This window comes from Cynocephalus volans, chromosome 9 (assembly GCF_027409185.1).
Source record: "Cynocephalus volans isolate mCynVol1 chromosome 9, mCynVol1.pri, whole genome shotgun sequence".
NCBI classification, from domain to species: domain Eukaryota; kingdom Metazoa; phylum Chordata; class Mammalia; order Dermoptera; family Cynocephalidae; genus Cynocephalus; species Cynocephalus volans.
In genome coordinates, this window is record NC_084468.1 from 32428117 (window position 1) to 32452067 (window position 23951).

Consider the following 23951-nt stretch of genomic DNA (forward strand, 5'->3'; position numbering starts at 1 on the left):
AGTTGAATTGTGTGAGCTAGCTCTATCCCTGTGATTAATCCATTCTGTACACAATAGAACCCAGGGTGCAGGAACGCCCTTCCTTCGGTCACCTAGTAACTTTTCACTGGTCAACAAAAAGCTGAATAAACTGTTATGTTGAAGAAAAGTGCTTGACTAGCCAACTTGGATCACCTCCTAGATTTTAGGAGAAATAACCATCGCCAAGTCTGAATTTGCTAAACCTTTAGGCTTTGCTGGCAGGAAAGCAGCTTATCACTTTTGCAGCACAAAATGGATATAGAAGACATGGGCTCAGGTAAACTTGGCCAAATTTTGAAGCAGATTTGGAGACAAAACCAGATGCTTAAGCAGGCACTTCTGGGTGATGACCTTTGTGAGGGGGCTGGTGGGGCAACTTGGATGGCCACAGTGGTCTTTCTGAGTCAAGAGCTCAGTGGGGCCCTTCACCAACTGTTAGAGCACACCGCGGGGACCCTGCACTCCACCTGCCAGCAGCTGTACATACTGCTTGACAAGGAGAATCAGTGTACCTGGAGACAAGGCAAGTGCTTTTATTAGTTTATTCTTTCCCTAAGGAATATTGATTGGAGCGCTCTCCAAGAGGGTCTATGAGCATACAAACAAGGCTACAGCAGGCACTGGGTCTCTCTGTCCACAAGATGCTGACAGTGTAATAGGGGAAATAAGGTAAAACAAATGTACAATCATGCAAGGGACATCACTGAGACCAGCTGCATTAGAGACATACAATTGAAGTGCTTTTGGGCTTCAGAAGCAGGCAAGATCCTATTTTTGGTGTGGAATTGAGAATTTTGGCAAAACTGAAGCTTAAAGAATGAATTGGGTTTATGCAGCTGGAAATTGGGAGTCTTGAGGTATGATTAGCAGGATCCAAGACTTAGAGATAGAAAATTATGGGCCTAGTTTAAGGCAGAGTAAGCAGTATTTTGTTTTCGTTTTTGTTTTCATATTGGGACATAATATTCTACCTCTAGAGTCATTTGAGCTTGGACCTATTAATTGCAAAACCACTGAAAAGACTGGGGTGGGCTGGGATAAGGAGTTGGACACCCACACGTAAGGGGAGAGGAGACAGTTCTTGGGAATAGGTCCAATTGTGGATGCTGAGAAGTATGGTAAGGCAGGAAGAATGTGGTATCTGATGAACATAAGCTTAGACAACAACAGCTATTCCAGATAAGAATATAGGTGGCATCATGAAATCCAACTCTAAATAATATAGTGTCAAGGCAAGTGGGCAGGTAATACTAAGAAATTTAGCCTGGAGGGAAAATAGTGGGCATCAGAGAAACTGTCCAGAGGCCGCATGATCCAGAAGCCACCAGCTGGAGATCATAACCAGGTCTCCAGTCTCCAGAGAGACTGGAACATAATCCTAGGCAACATAGCAAGACAAGTACATATTCAGGGAAAAGAAGGACTCAGAGACTCGAACAAGAGTTCAAAATAAAGACGGAGTCTTAAGTATTAGACAAAAAAAATAAATAAATAAATAAATAATAATTGTTAGAACTGGAGCCCAAAGACAAGCCCAGACTAGCAAAAGGATGATTTGGTGATGATTCTAAAAACAGTGAGCCACAGGGCCTTAAATCACATATTCTTTAGTTCAGAATTTAATTCTAAAGATCGGAGAGGTGCTAAACCTGCAAGAAATCATCTGATGACCCAAGCTGTGAGAAGAAGAGGGACAAATAGGAGAATGCTGTGAAATGGGGATTGGGTGAGACATTACAAAGGAGCAGATTCTGATGACAGTTTACACCAGAGTGAAGAAGCTTGACATGATTAGTACAATAGTCCTGGAGTAGCCACTACAGGCTCCAATCAAAGAATTGGTATGACCAGAGTTATTCTTTGAAAGACTAATTCAAAAATTTCCAGTGAGTACAAACTCAGCAGAAGGAACAGTGTAAATCTAATTCAATTCTCAGAGCAGCAAACTACACCCCAAAATATAGCATCTACGTCAGCAGAAATAGTGTAGCTATGGTACCCAAGCCTCATCTGGGGTGTTTGGCTAATTTTAGGCCCAGCATTTTAAATGGATAATTGATGAACTATTGTACATTCCGAGTCAAAGGAACTACTCTCAAAATCATACCAAATGAGGAATGATTGAGGGAGTTGTTGACTTTAATTATTTGTGTGTTGGGTGTTGGGGGGGGGGCAGGTATCATTATATCTGTCTTCAAATATTCAAAGCACTTTCATAAGCAAGAGAGATTAGATTTACTCTTTGCTACTAAGTTAAAAGTAGTTTGTTTCCAATTCCTAGAAGTGTTAAAAGACTGACAGTTTTACAAATGACTTCTCCTTTAGAAGGCTGGCTTAAATGCCTGGTAAGGATCTTTATAGGTTTTTGGGATTATCTTGCCATACCTCATTATATGTGAGTGCAGAAATAATTTGGTTTAGCTTTGTATTTGTTCTCTGTGTGTGTGTGTGTGTGTGTGTATGTGTGTAGAAATCATTACTTTCATAGACTGCCTCATGAAAATAAAGGAACATTTGGGAAACACTGCTACACTTCTAAAGAAAGAAGAAAAGGAGATGTGTAATTTATGCAGCATGGACGATGAATGTACTCTACAGCAGACAATGTCCACCATTCAAGATACCAAAGCAGCAGACATTGTTGCACGAGAGGAACCAAATGTCATAGAAACAGCTACTGTTTCTCCCACCAATGGAGAAGAAAGTCCTTACACAAACCAGGTCCAGTTAAAAAAAAACAAAACACTTATGAGTTCAGAATTAGTGGAAAAAGAAAACAATGTATCATTGAATGGAAATATAACAGGGCATGGAGAGTCACAGAACAAAATGTTCCCAGATAATGCAGAAAATGGAGATGATAAACAAATAGAACACATGACTGTTGAGGACATAAATGGCAACAGGAAAGAGATTCATGACATAATCCAGGCAACAGAAAGAGAAATTCAAGAGACCTCAGAAAGCCAAAGAGAAGAGATGACCGCATCCTCAAAAACATGTGATATCTCCAATAAATACGTGAATAGTCTTCTTCCCAATGATTCAGAGAGTCTAAAGCAAAAGAATAACATAATGGAAAAGGAGTAAGTAAATGCAATATGAGAAGTGCTTATATGTACCTACTTCTGTGGGTTACTGTAGTTAGTACATGTCTTAGTTCTTTCAGGCTGCTATTCCAAAATACCATAAACTAGCTTTTAAGCAACAGAAATTTATATCTCACAGTTCTGAAGGCTGGGAAGTCCAAGGTCAAGGTGTTGGCAGATTTGGTGTATGGTGAGGGCTTTCTGGTTCATAGATTATGCCTTCTTGCTGTGTCCTCACATGACGGAAGGAGTGAATGTGCTCCCTTGGGCTATTCTCTAAGGGCATTAATCTAATCACCTGCCAAAAGGCCCTGCCTCCTAATACCATCACCTTGGAGTTAGGATTCCAACATATAATTTTGGGGTGCACACAAACATTCACATCATAGCAGTATACATAGCATTTACATATGAATAAAATTTTATATTTCCACTTCGTATCTCCAAAAGAATTGCGAATCAATAATTCAGCTTAAATTACTCCTATAAAAATTTATATGGCCTCTATTACTAATACTGCTTGTTTATTACAGCTTTAGGAAATAAACATATTAAATATTTCTTTAAAGGAACAAGGAACTGACTAGATAAGAAAGTAGTTAAAATGAACGATTGTCCAGAAAATGAGTACTTTTCTAAATCACTACTTTTTCAATTGTAATAAGAAAAAACTAGGAGGCTGCAGGCTGTTAAAAAATTAGTAATTTTTTAGCCTCTGATATATATTTTGTTTATATTCTCCAGAAGATCATCATGAATTTATAACCTGTGTCTATAGAGTTCTAGGAGGCTCATGGACAAGCTTCAGAGGTTTTTAAAATTGAGTGTATATGTTCATACCTATGTTGTCCCTTTAGAGATGGTCCAGAGCTTTCATTAGATTCTCTAAGAGCCCATGACTTCACAAAAATGAGAAAGACTGATCTATTTTATAAATTATCTCCCATATACAATGAGGTAATAATCCCCTATTTGTCCAAATAAAATAAAATATTCAGAAACCGTATTTTCCCAGGAAACAACACTCTTGGGAGGTAGTGGGGAACAGTGAAAAAAAAAAATTGTTTTGGGAGTCAGACAAACTTAGGTTTTATCTTCTATTTTATTATATACTAGTTCTGTGACCCTGAGCAACTTGTTTCATTTCTTAGCTTCAGTTTCTGGATTGTACAAATAATACATATTTCCTAAACTTGGGAAGGTCAAATAAAGGGCTTTTAGCACCATGCCCCTTTGCAGATGTTCATGCTCAGGTAAATGTTAGTATGTTAATTTCACCTGCAACAACCCTCACTTTCTCTGCCTCCCACTTACTATCATCTTTCACTTACCCCCCTTCTCTGCCGTGATGTGCTGGTGCTTTTTCAGGTGTGATACCATTTCCAGGACAACAGCACTAACTGAATCCATGATCTTAGGCAAGTCATTTCGCCTACCTTGACCTTAGTTATCTCATCTAAAGGATGCAAGGATTGGGCTAGTTTAGCTGTGATGTCCCAACAGGTCAGAGAATCTAAAGAATTCTGTGAAGGAGAACATTCAATTCAAGGAAGACCTCCCTGGTGTGTAAGAATTAACTGCCCCTGCAAAACAACTTTTAAAGTAGTCAATATGTGCTTATCTGTTTCACTTGAGAAAAAACATTGACACTTCATATCCTAACATTCAGAAATGACTCAGAGCATCAGTTAATGAGTCATTGCCTGAACCACTCCCTTTAATACCTCCTTTAGGTGTTCCCTGGTTAGTGATTTCCCCTTTGTGGCATCCGAACCAATTGTGCTTGGCTTGCATGTTTAAGAAGATGACTACTCATTGCAATCCCTCAGGCTGGGAAGCCATCATGCCACATAAAAGATGTGTGTGAAAAACAAAACCTTGCTCAGAATCTGTTGTGATTTCCCCCGTGGACAGCTTTCCAACAGAAGGCTACCTCTTCTAGTGTAGCTGTCCTAGTGTGTACATGAAGGGGAAACAAGACTGGAACAAACCAATGTAATTATCTTAGCAGCTGGGCTAGATCTATTCAATTAGGGCTAGGGGGAAGGGAACCAGTTACAGGTGTCCTTGCCCTACTTCATCTGTCAGTTGAGAAACATACCTTCTGGAAGAAGAGTGTGTCAACATGGTTTCCAGGGCACAGAGCAGAAACATTCCAGAAGTTATGCAAGGCTGGGTCACTGTATCCTCTATTAAACAATGTTTCTCATTTTCTGAATTACCATTGTCACCAGCAGCAGAGACTACTCAAGCAGACCAATGTGCTGGGTAATTTTCTATTTCCTCTAACTCTATGAATTCAGAATTATAAGTGTAAATATATGATCCTCCCTGCAATTTTAACATATTTTTTAGATTTCTATATTCAAGTGCTATTTAAAATTTTATTTACCAATAATTGAAAAACAGCTATAACTTGATTATTCTAGAGCTGGACATTAATGCTGTGTTATATGTAGATAATATGTTTCAATCATTTCACTGGTATGAAATGAGAAGTAGCAAGAAAAGGAGAAACTCTGGTTGGTAATTTTAATGTAGAGATCCAACATTAATGAGCACCCATCCTATGCTAACAGATTGTATAGAAAGTTTAAATGTTTTATCCTATTCAATCTTCACACTATTATGGATTAGATATTAGTTTCAATTTGTAATGAGTAAAATAAGCAGTACTTTGGAATAATTTGAGGAAGTATGATATTACATTCATGAGTCTGAGCATTCACATTAAAGACAGATGATACCAATTATTGGTTCTAAAGCTTACCATCTATGGGGTCTTCAGAAAGTTAAATTTTCTAAGCCTCAGTTTCCTTATCTGTAAAATGATGATGATAGTAGTTCCTGCCTGACACAATAGTTGAGAGGATTAAATAAAATAATACGTGGTCTAAAACCTGGCCTATGGAGAGCACTAAAATATTAGCTATTTTAATAATAACTATTAATGTCTAAGGTCAAACAAATAGTAAGTGACTGAGCTCAAATTTGAATTCAAATCTATGACTCGAAAATCTTTGGCAAAGATGATAGTAAAAAAAAAAAGAGTAAAATTAATGGTCAAAATAAGCTTTTGGATTCATCCTTTGAGGATTGTAAATAATCTCTTCCTAGTTACTATGATTAATCATAAATTCACAGTATTTTTGTACTTTTCTCAGTTTTTCTAAAAAATATAATAAACGTTATTATTTGATTTAGTGTGTTTAGACAATTTTAATACCTCATATATGATTACTCCCTCTCTATACAATTTGGGAAACTATCCAGGTATTAGTATTTGGTTTATCAAGATGCTTCAGCAATCTTCATGTTCTTATTGTGGAGTGAACCAAACTGAGGAATGAATCAATCACTTAAGTAATAATAGTAATAACAATAGTAACAACTGTAACTGTAGCTAACATGTACAATACTTACTGTATACCAGGCATGGCTCTTTCTAATTACTTAATATATAATAGTTCATTTAATTCACATGACTTTTCTATGAGATAGGTATTATTTGGTATTTTGTCACCATTTTACAGTTGAGGAAACTGAGGCACAGAAAGGTTGAGTATCTTGCCCAAAGTCACAGGGTCAATAAACAGGGTCAATAAGTGGGAGAACTGGTATTCACACCAACCAAGACAATGTGTTTCTAGAGTTTGTGCCTTTCTGAATTTGGCTATGAAGTACACAAATCAAATAATTGGAAAAATGACATTCTTTTTTTTCCCTTGCAGGTATTTTGATGTGCAGAGTGACGACACTGACCCTCAAGTGTCTTGTTATATTACAGCACCATCACACGTGCTGCAACAAATAGAATGCCGAATAATTAATAGCATGAGTTCTTTAATAGTGAGTGATAACGAAGAGTTGGTCAGCAATGTCATCATCATTAAGTGCTCAGATAGGGAAAAGACAATTCCATTTCCAATATGCATTGCAATTCCATTTACTGCACGTTACAGGGGAAATTACAGAGACATCATGGTGAAAGCGTCTGATGTAAACCTCCAATCAAGTTACTTAAACCCAAATTCACTGGAAGGAATGAGAGGAAGTTATAAGGTTGGTAAATACTTGGCTATATCTACATTTGTTGTCTGGCTCCTCTCTAAATATTATTCGGACTAACAGATTGTAGTATAGATATAATTGCTCCATTGGTAACAAATGGAAAGGTTGGTAGATTTGTGCTAGTGTATTCTTGCTTTTTTGGCATTCATGAAAGATCAAAGAGCAGAAATTACTGGCCAAAGTAAGGAATGAAGAACTTGAGTCTAGGACAGAGCAAATGTTTTTTCACCTGAAAACAAAACCAATATCATGGCTTAATTAAGTTTATCCTATAGATCAACATTTCTAATATGATGAACTCCTGTCTAAATTTAAGAATGTTAGAATTCCCCAATGATAGTAGCTTTATTCTTTACATCCATGGGACAGGAAAATACATAAAATTCTTTTTTTTTTTTTTTTTGGTGTGTGTATGCCTTGAGATAGTTATTAAGTTGATAAATGAAATTTAGCTCGTACGTGGAAGGAGGTATATGTGTTAGTTAGGATATGGGCTGTGGAGGAAGATTGGTTAGATTTGAAACCTGGTTTCTATATTCTTGCTATGTGAACTTGGGTAAATATGTAATCTTGCTGCAACTCAATTTCTTCATCTGAAAAATGAACACAATATAGTGTCTACTTGATAGGATTGTAAGGATTGAAGAAATAATATACTTAAAAAGATGAAAGGAAGCCAGTAAACACATATTAGTTGATAATAAATTATTATTCATGGAGATTTTATTGTAATAACTGAGGTTCTCTGTGGTCACAAATTCATACATTGTGAAGACAGAACATGCACAATTATTAAATTTAGCAGAGAGTTGACGGGGACTAATATTTAAGGTTCTTCTGAGGGCCATTGAACTTATTTTCAACAATTAAAATATTTGTCTTTTTAAGCTTTATGTAAGTTGTCCTTATTTGAAGAGGATCTCAAGAAATAAATGTAAAAAAAGTGTATGCACACAAGAAATTCTTTACAATACATGTCATCCTTTTCTGACTTTGGTTTTTCTGAGTTACAAACAAGATTGTATATAGTTGAATATGAAAGCCAAGCCTATTCTAATTACTTCAATTCATGCAAATAATACATTTTATATTTTGTCCGGGAAGCCTATAAGAGTAGTCTGATCAGCATTGCCCTTGACTGGGGCATTTTAAGCACAACTAGTCTGTGTGGCTGTCACAGTAAAACCAAAAACAGCCCATAGCACATGTACTTCTCACAAAATGGGTTTGGAAGATGTTTAGTATATGTATTATTAAAAGAAAAAATAAGAGAATTATTGTCTATTGTAAAAAATAAAGGCATATACTTTTATCTTTATAGTATTCTAATGGTAGTTATCCTTACTTTTAGCTCAAGAAAATTTAAACTGTATTCCTTTCAAATTTTTATGGGGGTCATATGACATTTAAAACTTTTAATTTAAAAAACCCTTTTGGTTCCTTAGGACTTGCCAAATGTGGTCTAAATGCATGGCAGCCACCACGGGTTCCCAGAAGACTTTTCTTTCTTACCTCTCACCATTTTCCCTCTGGCCAATTAAGAACATTCATCATGCCCAGAATTTTCCCAGAGATGAATTCATGTGGTGATATTGTGAAATCTCTTCCTTAGTCAGTTTTCAAATGATGGATTATTTTCCCTTGTGATTGTCCCTGAAATGTTTGTTTGTGTGTCTGCATGATTATCCACTCATGCTGGGGTGGAGCCTGGCTGGCATTCAGGGAAGCATGAATAGACCAAATTACTTCCAAGTCTGCTTCTTCATTTTAAGCTTTGGTGATTACATGAGTAGATCATTTTGTTTTCATTTATGTACTCAGTTCCCTTTCTGTGCAATAAAAAAGCTTGAAAATGTGCCTGCCTATATGCATTACAAATTGGAATGTCACTACATAAAAAAGAAACACAAGTGTCTCTCTGCATTCATCTACTCCCACTGCAAGGAGGAGAGAAACAGAGCAAATAACTTTATTTTGGGCAACCTAAGAGACTGTGAGCTGCAGGAGGAAGAATTGCTGACAGTACAGGTGCTATAGCATTTGAGTAAACTATGCCAATAATGAAATTCCTATCCTTGGAATTTTCTGAAATGGTGTTGAATGTTCTGGATAAAGGTCAATATTTAAAATATTCCGGAAGCAATTAATATTTGTGAAAACACTAAATATAATTACCCATTTTATATATGTGTGTATACATACACACACACACACACACACACACACACACACACACACACACACTTGGGGGGGATTTAATTTAGATTTAAAAATACGTTTATTTCTCTCTTTGCTATCTTGTAGTCCAAATTTAAGAAACTCTCAATTATCTACTTCTATTTCATCTCATGAAAAGACTATTCATTTTAGTTTAATGAAATTATCTCAAATTGTGGGCAATTACATGGACAGCACATAGCTTTTTCACAGTCTACAGAGTATGTACAGCATGTATGTCTCAAAACAGTGCTGTAGCTTGTTTTAATGTCCTTTAATCCATACAGGGGACCTGCGCTGCAGTGAAAATTTACAAGTTGGGTATCTTTTCTGTTGTGTCTTGTTTAAAGAAAGAGTCCTTCACAGTAACAAAGAAAGGCCTCACTCTTAAGTCAAGCATAGATTCTCGAATATCCTTAAATTACCCTCCAGGAGTCTTCAGCTCTGCAGTACTTGTACAATTAAAGGTAAATATTAAAAGTTGGTGACTTCCTTCCCATAGATTTTGTGGGTCATCAAGAATGATCCTAAAGGATAAAGAGGATACAAATATTTAATACAACAATAAACAAATTCTTCTCTACTTGCAGTGGCCTAGCACATAGTGATATTGGTGATAAAGTAATGATTTTGAGCATATTGAATCTCTTTCCAAAATAAATCCCTGCTTTATTTGAAAGGTTTTCCCAGCTAATCTTTTGTGTTGTTTTGTTTATGATATTTATTGATAAAAACATGTGCTGAGTATGTATGAAAGAATTGATGACAGACTTTGGGACATTCCTATAACTGAATATTTTCATCTGAGAGGATGGCAAAAAGAGACTAATAATTAAAATATTTATTATTATGAACACTGGTTATATTTAACTTTGAAACATTAGCTCTTTTTTTGAATAGTGATTTAATATATACAAACACTACTTGCAAAGTTGTACATATAATGATGATGATATATCAGTGTATGTTTCAGAAGATTTAGTTCCTCAAATAATATTCCCTGTCCTAGCCTCAACTCTCTCCCAGGCTTTCCTGTCTATTTTTCCCAGTTGTTACCATAAGTGGTTAAGTTAAAAAGAAAGATTAGGAAGAAAACATATTCTGGATATTTTATTCATAAATAGTTTCCATAAAATTTGAAATTTTGGAATCATGTGAGCTATTTTTATTATTAACCATCTTATGTGAGAGAAAACACTTAAGTAAATATAGTCTTGTTTTTCTAGTTTCTAAAGATCGCTTGATCTAACAATAGTTCTGATTAGAAATTATATAAAACATCTATTTTATTTTCTAGGTCATTATGTTGCTTACAAGTTAAGAACGTTTCTCAGTTATTTATAACATAGGACAGAAAACCCAAACTTCAGAAACATTTTGTAAAAAGGGGCCCAAATGCTGTGCTCTTTTATAAATCAGTGCAGTGTTGATTCCAGTTAACAGTGCATAGAGAAATGTGTAAAACTAATCTCTATAGAATTTTCAAAAAATCGGCTTAGAAATGTGTTAATATTTTGCATCTTTTGCTATTAAAATATAAGAATGTGTACACTTTTTCTTTGTTTAGATCCAGCCAGTTGACCCATCTCTGGTGGCATATTTAAAAACCAAGCAAGATACTTCATACTCAGTCCTATCCACAAGTCCTCTGATTCATGTTCAGCACCCATCAACCCATCCCTTTCAGAAGCCAGTCACTGTATTCCTACCTTGTTCTCCACACCCTGATAAAAATAATTTTGGGTCTGACATAGATCATAAAAGAACAGCTAGTGCCACAACAAATAGGATCACACCTTTATATTTCAACCGGTGAGTAAGATCCTAATATTGTTAAATGGCTTAATGGTAAACAAAGAAATGTAAATATTTAAAAATTCTAATCAAATGTCTTGTATGGAAATATTAAGAAACATCTTTAATCTAGAAATAAAATGTTATGGGTTTAGAAAAGTTAATGATTTTAACTGTCATGGGCCCCAGATTATGCTTATTTGATAAGATTGATTTGAAAGAGGTAAAATTAATCCTTTTAAAAGAAATGTATGATATGGTTAGTTACAAAGATGTGAAATGGTGGTTTTAATTTCTATATTTAAAAGTGTTCTGTTATTGTAGAAAAAAGACCAACCTGATATTTTACAAAACCAATTAAATTTGAATTTATATTTGCCATATAGGTAAATTCCTTCTCTTAATTTTTAGAATTAAGTGAAATCCCCACCAATAAGACAGATATACGTATTAAGTTACCAGCCAGAAATAAAACCAGAAATGAAATCTAACAACAAATATGGTACACAGAATGACAGTGATCTTCCTCCTAATTGCTGTCCTTTTATTTAATACTTACCTTTTTTTCCTAATAGAAGAAGAAGGAATCTTTCTATTCTTTGGTTCTGAAGGAAAATTATTTTTTCCTTTGGAAAATCAAAAGGTGAAAAAATTTGAGACACTTAATTGAAATAATAACTACTATTAATGGAGAGGCTGCTATATTTTTGCTCCTATTTATGAGTGAGGGGGACATGCTGTGTTTCTCTTTCTGTTCCCGGCTTGTTTCACATAACACAATTTTCTCCAAGCTCATTCGTGTAGCTCTGAATGGCAGAATTTTATTCTTTTTAATAGCAAAGTAGTATTCCATTATGTATACTTACCATATTTTCCCTATCCAGTCAAAGGACGTTTAGGTTGGTTCCATATCTTGGCTACTGTAAATAGAGCTGCAATGAACATGGGAGTGCAGGGTGTCCCTTCAACATGATGATTTCCATTCCTTTGGGTATATACTCGGTAGTGGGATTTGCCAGATCATATGAAAAATCTATCTATAGTTGTTTGAGAAACCTCCATACTGTTTTCCATAATGGCTGTGCTAATTCATAGCCCCACCAGCATTGTAGAAGTGTTCTCCTCTCTCTGCTACTCACATGCTCTTAACAAAATGAATAGATAAATAGATAAAAATAATGGGCTGACTTAACAAGATGAAATCTGAGAAATCAAGAACAGGAAAGTCTTATTTTTTAAAAATCTGATATTACGTATAAATAATATAAAAGGAAAAAAGACAGAAGTAAAAGTTTGTATGGCAGAGAGATAGAAAGGAAACAAGAAAACAGCATAATGACATGAATCTATTCATGAGAAAGCTTAAACAAGATGAAGTATATACAATTCTTAGTTATGACAATAAATATAAATGGATTAAACATAATTTATATTTATGTGAAAGCCAGTTGAACATTTTCTGTGGGAACAAAAACACAATGAAGCAATTCATGTCTTATGAAATAAAAAAAAGATAAAAGTTATTTGAGGCAAAGCATAGTCCAAATATTACCAATAAAAAGTCTGTATTGTATTACATTCCTTCATGTCTGAGTGATTTTGGGGGAAAAGATGAGAGTCATTTAGTTATGAGTCAGAAAAGATTTCTCAACAGCAATGAAAGGGAAAAATAATTTATTAAACAGAAACATTCCATATTATACAAGAAATACTTTAGATTATTAGATAAGAAAATATTTTTTTCCCTGTGAAAAATGACATTTTCTATTGTTTTTAAAGTTGTCTCATTCAAATGTAATATGTGAATCATACCCAAGAATATTTGCAAATTCTATGTAAATCATGTCACATAATAAAATGGACAACTGGTAAAGCTGCTATATAATTTAAGAAATTATATTATCAATAAAATTGCATCTCTTTACCTGCCCCTCCCCTAAACCATCCCCTTCCTCCCCACCACAGTTGCTCCTCAGCCCACTGAAGTTAACCAATATTCTGAAAGTTTAAATCATTCCTTTGCTTTTATTTACTTATTTGTTTGATCACATGTACTTGAATTTATTCCTATATGTCTTCTTCTTCTGCAGCACTCTACTGGTTAAAGATGAGTCACAGAGCTGGCTGTAGTTCATTGTGCAAGCGTACTAGACAGGGCATGAATACTGAGAGCATAGTTCACTGGGGGTCATCTTTGGAGAACACATTTGGCATAAAATTCTAGTTTGACAGTGATTTTTTTTTTCTCATCTCTTTGGGGATAGTGTTTCACTCTTTATGGATTTCATCATAGACGTTGTGAAGACTGCGGTGAATACAATTTTCATAACTTTATGGGTGGTCTCGTTTATCTTGCTGGCTGCTTTTAAGGTTTTTTCTTTGTACTTAGTGTTCTGCAGTTACCTATGATATATCTAGATGTGAACCTTAAAAGCTTTTTCTGAATACAATAGATTGTGCTTTCTGAATAAATGGATTTATGTCTTTTCACATTTCTGAAAAATTCTTATGTGCTTTCTAATCAAATATCTCTTCTCCATTTTACCCACTCTGTACTTATGGGTTTCCATTAGATGTATATCAAACTGCCTCTTTCTAAATTCCATATTTCTTTACTTCCCTTCTATATTTTCCATCTCCCTGTCTCTGTGTGTTGTCTTTTGAGCAATTTCTTCACATTCCAGTTCAAAATGCCAAAAATACTGTATACTTTAAAACTCATTAATCTATTATGTTACTGTTTTTACCAATCCTATTTTTTATTTCTGAAAGTTATATTTAGTTCTTATTCAAATCTCCCTAATTGTTTTTGATAGTCTCTTGCTGCTGATTTGTTTGTAATGCTGCCCTTCATTTTTATTAAACTTTTCATATACAGTTGTTTTCATCTTGTATTTAATAATTCCTGTACTTTCCATCCTTGGAGTGTTTATATCTGTTGCCTGTTGCTTCCATTGACTGTCATTCATGGTATTTACCTCCTCATTTGTTTGGGAACTTTTGTTTGTGAGCAGGTACATATGAAATTTCTGCAGGCATAAAACAGAACTGTTTTCTTCCAGATGGCATTTGTTTCTGCCTCTGTTGAGAACCAGCTGCTCCTTAACTGAGACTACTTTAGCCTCCTTGAGAGTCTTGGTGAAGGTCTCAAGTTCACCTTTCCTGTATGGCTATGATCCCAAGGATCGAGAGCTTCATGTTCTGCTTATGTGATTATTGCTTACAGTTGCATACTCCTGTATCTAAATTATTGGGAAGGCATTTGTCCTCATAGTAATCCCATCATTCTTGTCTGGTTATTCCCTCAGCCGCAACCCTGACTTTGTACACTTTTGGAGGGAAGTTTGGGGAATTACTTTAAGATTTCCCCTACTTATGCAAGTCAAAAAATATGTATCAGACTCTAGTTGTTTTGCATTAGGAGGTGAGGTTCCTCAAAGTATTTATTCTCAATTTGTTATTTATAATTGTGTTTTATATATTAAATTTATAATATTTTAGAGAGTCAATGTAAGAAAGAAATAGTAATTTTATATAGTAACATCACACATACCATATCTTCCTTTGTGCTTATCAGTCAGTGCTACATTTCAACACAGGTAAATCTCATTGAATAGAGGAAAATGGTTTTGTTAAAACATTGAAACACATGCTTACTAGCAAATAAGACTTTTATTTGTTAAACTTGAAGATAGCATACCAAAAATTTTATCTTGAGAAAAATCTTTTGAATATTCCTTGTGTGGCATTAAGGCCTTTAGGTGGGTAAGATGTAACAAGGCACTGTTAGACTTGAGAAAATGCAGCCTGGAGTGTCTATCTATTGCTTTGTCTTAATTAATTTTTGGGACTTGTACTACAATTTCTGGAAGTTATTTTTATCCATGTGGACCCAATGGAAACTTTTATGTTCATCAATGTCCTCCTTATAATTAAATGATTGCCCCTAAATGGGATGATCATAATTCCTTAATGCTTGGAATTGTGGACATAGGAAGAGTCTTGGACTCAAGAAATAACAGGGTCAGTTTCTTGGACAGATTCTATTTCAGGATATAAAACTCAGGAATTGTTAATGGCCATGTTTTCTGCCAGTTGGACAAAGATGATCAGGAGTAATAGAGGGGAAAAAAAATGCGAAGAAGAGAAATAAAGATTACATTTGATTTCCAGATACAGTTTTTATTTGAGGCCCTCCACATTTGTCTGTTTGCTCCATTAACAAACAAGTATTATTATAATTCAAACAAGTATTATTTATAATTAAATAAAATGAATTTGTGTTTCTGTTACTCGTATCCCAAAGAGTCTTAACTAATACATATAAATTATGCGTATACTCTTTGGTGTATGGAACTTATCATCCCAGGGGATAGATGGGCAAATGTACAGAGTGGAAACAGAGCCTTCTGAGGGAAGAGATTGAAGTCATCTCTCCTTTTTTTTCCTGAGGTGCAACATTATTGAAACATTTCTCTTGGGCTGAGGTGAATATTCTGAGGTCAGCTGGCAAGAAAAGACAGCGCAGAGGAGAAGGGAATTTGGATGGGTGACCTAGGCTTCTCAACAAAGCGGGGTGTGCACAAAGTACAGGAAATGTCTAGCACTGTGGACATTTCTTGGGAAAAATGACTGTTTGTATGTTGGGGCCAGGGTGAGTGGGTCCAGTGAGGTATAGTATCACTGGAGCACAAGCTCAGGGTGAAATACCTGAATTACTTGTAAGCATAACAGTCGGGGGAGAGTTTTCTAATTTTTCCCTTTTACATTGTGAAAAACCGCTGCTGGAGTAGTGGCATGTGCTGGTAAACACACCAGTGGAGCAGCATGGCGTCAGATCACCAGGAATCCTCTGTTTTCAACAGTGAGGCAGCAATATCAGCAAAGCAGAAAAGAACACGGCTCATGCGTGAAGACTGGGGACTGCATAGGGTATCATGCAGTCTTTTATCTCTGCTCCATGACTGTAGCCAGGACTAATGACACCGTGGACTGGGCCAAAGCTCCAAGAAATTATGAGTCTATGGTTGAAAAGGATAATTGAATCAGGAGAGAACTTTTATCTCAGTGATGTGATGAAGATCCCATGTCATTAAGTTGATAGCCAAAGGTGATTACATTGGTTACAAATGTTAAAATTAGTGTATACAATTTGGCATGCAATATGGTCACCACTTTACAAACCAAATGATAAACTACATAGAAAAAAAAACTACCAGAAGTTCATCAATGTATTACAGTATTTGGCTCTAGTCAATGAGACTGTGTGTACTTTCTTCTTCCATTTACTTTCATTTTTAAAATAGTTCTGTAATCAACATGCATAACTTATAATGGGAAAAATTTTAGCTTTTTGAGTGCAGAATACCATTTAAAGTCAGTACTTTAATGACTAAAGTATAGTTTTCTGAGAAAAAGTTAATCCTAAAACATTAATGACATTCACATTTAAATACCTATGTATTATGCATATCACAAAGAGAATGTTCTAAAACTAAAATATGAGAATTTTGATGATATAATTGCTTATCAAATTCTGCATCATATTTTATTCATTCCACAGATAAAGTAGCATGCACATTTTAATCAGTATCCTCTGTCTTACTTCTGTCTGGGTGAATCCCAAGCAGAATTTGACTATTCTTGAATAAACTAATTGCTTTAATAAAGGTTTACTATATGTTATGGAATTATTATTACATCAAAATGTTGTCTTTGGTGGAGTTTGATTAAGTGCAACTCACTGCTAGATAGCACTAGTTGTCAAACTTTGCTCAAAGCACATAGGAAGGCACTTCAAAAAGTTCATGGGAATATTCATATTATCTTAATTCTGTTTTTCCATGAACTTTTTGAAGTGCCTTCATGTAAAGGAAACAGTTTAGTTTCAGAGCTGTTAACAGCTGGGAGACACAAGTATACTATTAGATCATTTAATTTGAATATGGATTGTGTCTATTATCATATTAAAGTCTAAGTTTGATCTTTTTGTCATTAAGGACTCTTGATTTAAGTGACAGAAAAGCAAACCCAGTATTTAAGCAAAAAATGAATTCTTTGGTCTATATAAATTAAAAATCTGGGTATATATCTATCTTTACATTTTTCCTTGAACCAGAAAGAATCCAATTTCTCTTCTCTATCTTCTTTCCTCTGTGACAATTCCATTCTCTGACATGCTTGTCCCTCATGCTAGCAACATGGATACATCTTCATAGCTCCAAGACAGGTGGAAAAAAGGAAGCTTCTTTTCCTCATGAATATGCATAAAAGCCCAAGGTCTGATTCTCCCTCCAAATCTGTCACAAACCCATCACTGAATAGATCACTGGAACCAGAAGGAAGATAAACTACACAGTGCAGATTAGCCGAGGTTATGCCGGGATAGCAAAACTCCCAAATCCCAAGGGCTATAACAACAGTCTTTGTATCTCCCATGTACTGCGTGGCCATCAAAGGTTCTGGTCATCCTCACTCCAGGACCTAGGCTGACAGAGCAGCCACTGTCTGGTTGCTGTTATCGTGGCAGAAGAAAGACCTTTGGGTAGGCCCACATTAGCAATTAAATGCTTGGTCTCAAAGTGACACGTTTCTTTCATTCACAATTCATTAGCCAGAACTAATCACATGGCCCCCCTATTCAATCATAGGGAAGTACAACCCTATTACATACTCAGACAAGGGAAAATTGGATTTTTTTGGTGAACAACACTAATGAATGCCAAATGCACTATTTGGCTTAGGTTTTATGTTCACCTGGGCCTGGGAGTAGAAACAGAAACACCAAACTTGGGAGCCTGTAGGTCCCCACAGAAAATTTAGGCTGTTGGCAGAAAAAATGTGAATGGTTGCTATCAGGAAAAAAAAAAAAAAAAAAAAAAATTGCATTTAATTAAGTCAATTTCTAGTAAATGGCCAATGTTCTCGATTCATTATGAGTGTATCTTCCTGTGTGAATAAATTATTAACTTACAAGGGCTACAAAATTCACCATATCTGTGGTTATAACCCAACAGCCAAATGTTATTTTTTTCCCCTATACTCCTGATTTTAATCTGGTTGATTCCCTGAAGTAACCAATACAGATCACAAAGTTTTCAGGGAAGACTTTTAAAATCTAGCTCAGTTCTTAATCTATGAGTCATAGGACAGCTCAACCTGTGAAAACTAGGGTGATTTTAAACTCGTAGTTCTAGTCTGTTTACAAATAAAGGTGTGAAATTGACACTTGAATCTTCATTCTTAGTACTTGAGAAGAATGGTTGTCTCCTTGTGGGATGTAGCATCATTGGGCCAAGAATTCTTTTCCCTAGATATTCAATTGAAGGACTTTTTTTCCTTTAGTTGTGAGAAATAGATATCCACCTAAATAAATTCAAGAAAAAAGTTTATTGTAAGGCTACAATAGTTAATCTCTGCTTTCTCCATCTCTAAAATGAAATGCATTCTTTCTTCTTGATTTTTTCTCTTACCTATTTTTTCTTTCTTAATCTCTTCGTTTATTAATTTTCATAGTCCAGGGCACCACAGCCAAGAGACAGTGACAAGTGACAGTCTCTGGTCCTCAAATTCTAAAGAAACAGAACCAAATTGTCTGACCATTGAAAATTGGTCTACTGTTAAATCAGCTGTGATTGTGGAAAAGTATCACCTGGTATATACAACTGCCTCTTTCAGGGCCTTTGGATGGGACAGTTTAAACAAGAAGAAAATTGTACAAGAAAGCTAATTGGTTATGCCTGCTGTAGGAATTAAGATAATATTAATACCACTTATACTCAATACAATTATAAGTTCTTTACAAAAAATAACTAATTTAACCTTATGATGTAGTTACTACTATTATTCTCATATTATAGATAAGAAAGCTGAAATACAGAGAAATCAAATAACTCGGCTATGGTTATACATTTAAGAAGCGGCAGGGCCACCCAGGATTTGAGGTTGGGCAGTTATGCTCCGCCATCTGTGGTCTTACCTATTATGCTAAACGACCACTCTTGGCTACCCTAAAGCATCCAGGTTTAAATTAGCGAGTTTATTTTGTTTTGGAGTGTTCTCTCAAATTTCTTTTGCCAGTAGTTAAATGCTTCTTATTCTCCAAAACTCATCTCAAATATCAGCATTTTCACTTTGCAGTTTCCCTGAGTACCTCACTTCTGCTCTTAAACCATCCTGTACATTCCTTTAATTACCACACAGATCACCTTGTACTGTAATTAGATAATACTGTGATAGTGTGAACTTCTGTAGGGCAAGGGCTTTATGAGTATATCTGTTATCTTTGTATTCTATGTACATAGCATAATTACTGGCACATATTATATACTAGATTAACTGTAATTGGATATACACTTAATGAAAGAATGAATGCACTAAATAGGATTTACGCTATGTAAATTTTACCAATTTCTTTTCTGTTACCATTTTACAGGACAAAAAGCTCTTCCATAAGAAAACCTGGAAAAAATGCCTGTGAATCTTTGAAATTACTGGGATTCAGAAGTCGAGACAGTGGTTGGTTTGGGCTTGATAATGTGGTACTGAGAACCGTGCAGAGTGGCTTGATATCATTTGAATTGTATGAACATTTAGAGAGGTAATAACAATAGTCAACAATCAAAGTTGAAGGTATTCTCTCCTGGTGGTCCACAATTAATATTTAAACAAATGGAATTGTAGGATTAGTTCCTACTCCTCAAATAGGAATAGGAACTATCCTTTAGAGTGTGCTTAAAATACAAACCAGAATTGACACGAATATGCTACCTCTAATTTCATTTGTGATAATTTAACAAGTACTTTTGGAATCACTCATAGCTTAGGTTTATTTTTATAGGTTCCTTCTAACTCCAAATAGTTTTAAAATAGCACTTTCATTTTTGAAATTCCATGGAGATAGTAATTAACCATTCGTATTATGCTCATCTCGTAACTATGTCTATATAAACCGAATTTGTTATTTCAGTGCCCTCATTTTACCTTCTCATTTCCATGTTTTCTAGACAGTTCATTATGAGAAGAGTTAGACAGATTTAAGGCTCATGAGGAGTAGACACTCATAAAGGAAGATCTTACATCTATGATGGTCTCGGATCAAGTTCTACAGAAACAGTCTGAGATGAGAATTCAAGTGACTTATTGAGGGAGAGATTTTAGGAGAATCTTGTAAGGGGATGAAAGAAGAATGTAGGCAAGGGGGGCAGATGGGAGAAACTGTGGTTTCAGCTGACGTCTTCCTCGGCCTGACACCTCAGGGGAGCTCTGCAGTGTGAGTGCAGGGAGGCTGGCTGTACACCCCCACATCTGCCAGTCATCGTCTGTGGGTGTGGGGCTGCCCTGGGTAAGGTGGCTCCTGTAGGCTGAGCCCAGGGGGAGATTTGTACGAGTTGTCCAGGACTGTTGTAACAAAGTTCTGCAAATTGGGTGGCTTGAACCACAGAAATGTATTGTCTCACTATTCTGGAGGCTCGTAGTCCACAATTAAGGTGCTAGCAGGATTGATACCCTGTGAGGGAAGGATCTGTCCTGGCCTCTCTCCCTGGCTTGTAGATGGCCATCTTTATGTCCCCATGGTATTCTCTCTGTGTGCCTATCTCTGAGTCTCAATTTCCCCTTTTTATGACACCAGTCATACTGGATCAGGGTCCTCACCTTAACTTGATTACCTATGTAAAGACCTTGTCTCTGAATAAAGTCACATTCTGAGGTACTGGGGATTAGTGCTTTAACATATGAATGGGGGGGGCACAATTCAAATCCATAGCAGGGTCCATTAGAACAATCTTTACCACACAGTGACAGAGATACATATTTCAATCCCCACTTAATTATGGTGTACATTGTGCATCCTGTTGGGAGTATATGGACTATGTTGATCATCTTTCTCTTCTGTATTTTGCAGCAATATTCTTTGACAAAGCTGCTTAATATATAGCTTAAAATATGCTACCATATTTCTTTTTCCTTTTTAAAAAATTTTTTAATTAATATATATTTTTTATATTCTGTTGTGAAGCAGTTGGAGAGCAGGGGAAAGGGAAGGAAACAGGGTGGAAGAAGGAGGAAGGAGGAGGGATGGGATTGAGGCCTGTGGTGCCCCCTCATTCCCACAGGGGAGACCAGGTGGCTTCCAGTGGTGGCTTGGTCATTGCCGGGCTGGGTGCAGATGTCAGGGGGCTGTGGTTAAGGCCCTAGCCCCCCACCACCCCAGCTCAGAAGCCCGGGACACTTCTCGTGGCAGCTTGGTAGTCTTTGCTGGGCTGGTTGCAGGTGGCAGGAGTGTGTGGCCGAGGCCCAAGGCCCCACCCTTGGGACTGGTTGTGGGTGTTGGAGGGCACGGCTGAGGCCAGGAGCCCTCCCCCTTCCATGGCTTGGTAGCCCAGTGGACTTCCAGTCCATCTAGGTGTTATAGGTGTTCTGGGATGATGTGAAACCTTTGCTAGTTAATATCAAACTTTGTCTCTAGTTGTGGGTATTTTGTTATATTCTTTCAGTTCTGTGTTGGGTTATTTGCTGTTCCCACCATTTCAACTCTGCACTGGAACTAATTTGTTGTCCTTTGCTTACTTCTAAAATGGGGGAACTTCCTGTGGGGACCAGTAATTGAACTGTGTGGTTGAGCTAAATTGCTGCTTTGCTGCTGATTCCCTGGGGAAGGTTTTTTTGTGGAGCTCACGTTTTAAGGATTTACTCTATAGGTACTTCTGCCTCGTGTGAGATCCGGTGCACCTGGGTTGTGTGGAAACTCTGGTCTAGGCCTGAGTCTTTCACAACTGTACTCCCTGCGGTTCTACATTCCTGACCAATCTCCACTGAGTGGTCCTATGCTGCTTGGGGGGCAGATCAGCTGTCCTTCTGTGCCCCAGTGTTCCCCAGTGGGCCCGTCTCCCCCACCACCCATGCTCCAAACACTTCCCATGGTATGGGACCTGTGCCGGTCTCTTGCAATGACTCACCGGCCTCTGAGTGGCTCCTTTTTTTCAGTTGTTCTGGCTCCTCACTCCTATGTGGGTCCACAGGAACCCTATTAGTGGTCTTGCTGGCTTGAGGGCCACCAAGGCCCTCTTTTCACCTGTTGCCTCCAAGCAACTCCATCTGAAGGGCACAGCTGTGGCTTCTGCTGGCTCCTGCTCTGTGCACTCAGCAGCTCCAGCCTGGACGTGGCTGGGGCTCAAAAACAGTCGCAGTGGTTTTTTCTTTCTCTCATCATGGCTTCTCCTGCCCTCATGCACTCTGTAGGTCTCTCCTCCTCTTCCCCTGAGCTCTAGCAGCCCCAGTTTGGCTGTTGTTGCTTTTTAATAGTTGTAAATTGGTTGATTTGTGGGAGAGAGTGATGCTAGAGACTGTCTATTACACCGTCTTGACCAGAGCCTCCTATGCTGCCATATTTACAGCTCAGCTGAGACTGTACAATTTCTTTGTTTAAGAAACCAGCTAAATTCTGATTTAGAATTTAGTTTAAGCTGGTTTAAGCTGGTTTCTTGACTGCCAAGAGTTTCACTTCAGTCATTCATGAGTCTGACAAGTTAGTCATCAGAATCCTTGATTTTAAAGTAAATTTTGCTGATAGTGGCTGTTTTCTTGGATGATATTTGGTATCAGTGATGTTTCTGAGGCTGTATTTCCCCCTCAGCTCTTGCTTGTTTTCTTCCATGCAGGTTTATTGTGCTTCACCTCTCTTCTGTTGTGGACAATAGTCATTTGGTTTCTTTTGTGAAATCTTTAGAGGAAGCCACACTCAGCACCACCGCCTGCGTAGTGCTGTCTCACCAGAAGGACAATCCGCACAGAGTCGCTATTTTAGTGGTGCCTTCTAAAGATTTAAACCAGGCACTTAAGAACTTGCGCTTGGAAGGGTTTGGGGGACCTCCAGAGTCATCTCGCCATTTCCAAGTGAGAGAAGGTGAACAACTTCTTTTAAGGTTTACTGGAAACATATTTGCAACCAGTAAGTATAAAGAAATCTTTTTACACATTTTGTGGGCTATATGCTGCAAATTTCAGAAGGAGTTCACTAAACTGGTTTAACTAAGGAAGCCTTCAGAGGATTGAGGGGAACCTTGAGGAAGTAGGAAGAGAAAAACACTAATTTATTCTTCCTTTCCAGTCTCTTTCTTCCCTCCTTAGGAGATGCATATTCCTTCATGGACAGATTCTAGGTGATGTTCTTAGAAACAGTCTTTTCCACAATTGCTCTCCAAGTCCAAGCCAGGATCATCTCTTTCCTATAACAGTGCAGTTGCCTTCTAAGTGCTCCCCTGCTTCCACCAGTAGCCCCATGAAATCTCTTTCCATGCAGTAACATCAGTGATCTTTTAAAAACATAAACCATACCATGTTACTCCTCAGATTAAAATCTTATTATCACCTCCTAGTCTACCTAAAATAATATCCAAACTCTGTAAGATGTCTTACAAAGAATCTAACCTGGAGTCAGTGGACTCCCAAGAGATGGGTGACTAGAACTATCTTCTAGCATAATTGCCTTATGCGTAATTCCATGTGTATTATGTATTTAAAATAACTTCATTAACTACTCTCAGAAGGAATCAACAGTTTTCACCAAACCCCAGAGAGGTCCATGGCACAGAAGAGGTTAAGAATCCCTGGGCTAGATGACACACCTGTTTGCCTCTCATCCTCATATTTATCTACTGCTATTTTTGTCTCCATTATAAGTCTTATCACAATTTGAAATTATTTTGTTTATCGGTTTACTTTTTGTGCATATACTTATGGAGCAATCCTTCATTGGAA

At 36.8% G+C, this 23951-nt stretch overlaps 1 protein-coding gene across 1 annotated transcript in view; it reads left to right on the forward strand.

The window, feature by feature from the left end:
• Positions 1 to 273: 273 nt before the first annotated feature.
• Positions 274 to 23951, forward strand: part of DTHD1 (death domain containing 1) — a 62649-nt gene continuing 38971 nt past the window's right edge. The window contains exons 1-7 of the mRNA XM_063108817.1: positions 274 to 544; positions 2492 to 3107; positions 6842 to 7172; positions 9686 to 9865; positions 10966 to 11210; positions 19627 to 19791; positions 22853 to 23142. Of these exons, the coding sequence (XP_062964887.1) occupies positions 274 to 544; positions 2492 to 3107; positions 6842 to 7172; positions 9686 to 9865; positions 10966 to 11210; positions 19627 to 19791; positions 22853 to 23142 (2098 nt within the window). The remainder of the gene's footprint in view (positions 545 to 2491; positions 3108 to 6841; positions 7173 to 9685; positions 9866 to 10965; positions 11211 to 19626; positions 19792 to 22852; positions 23143 to 23951) is intronic.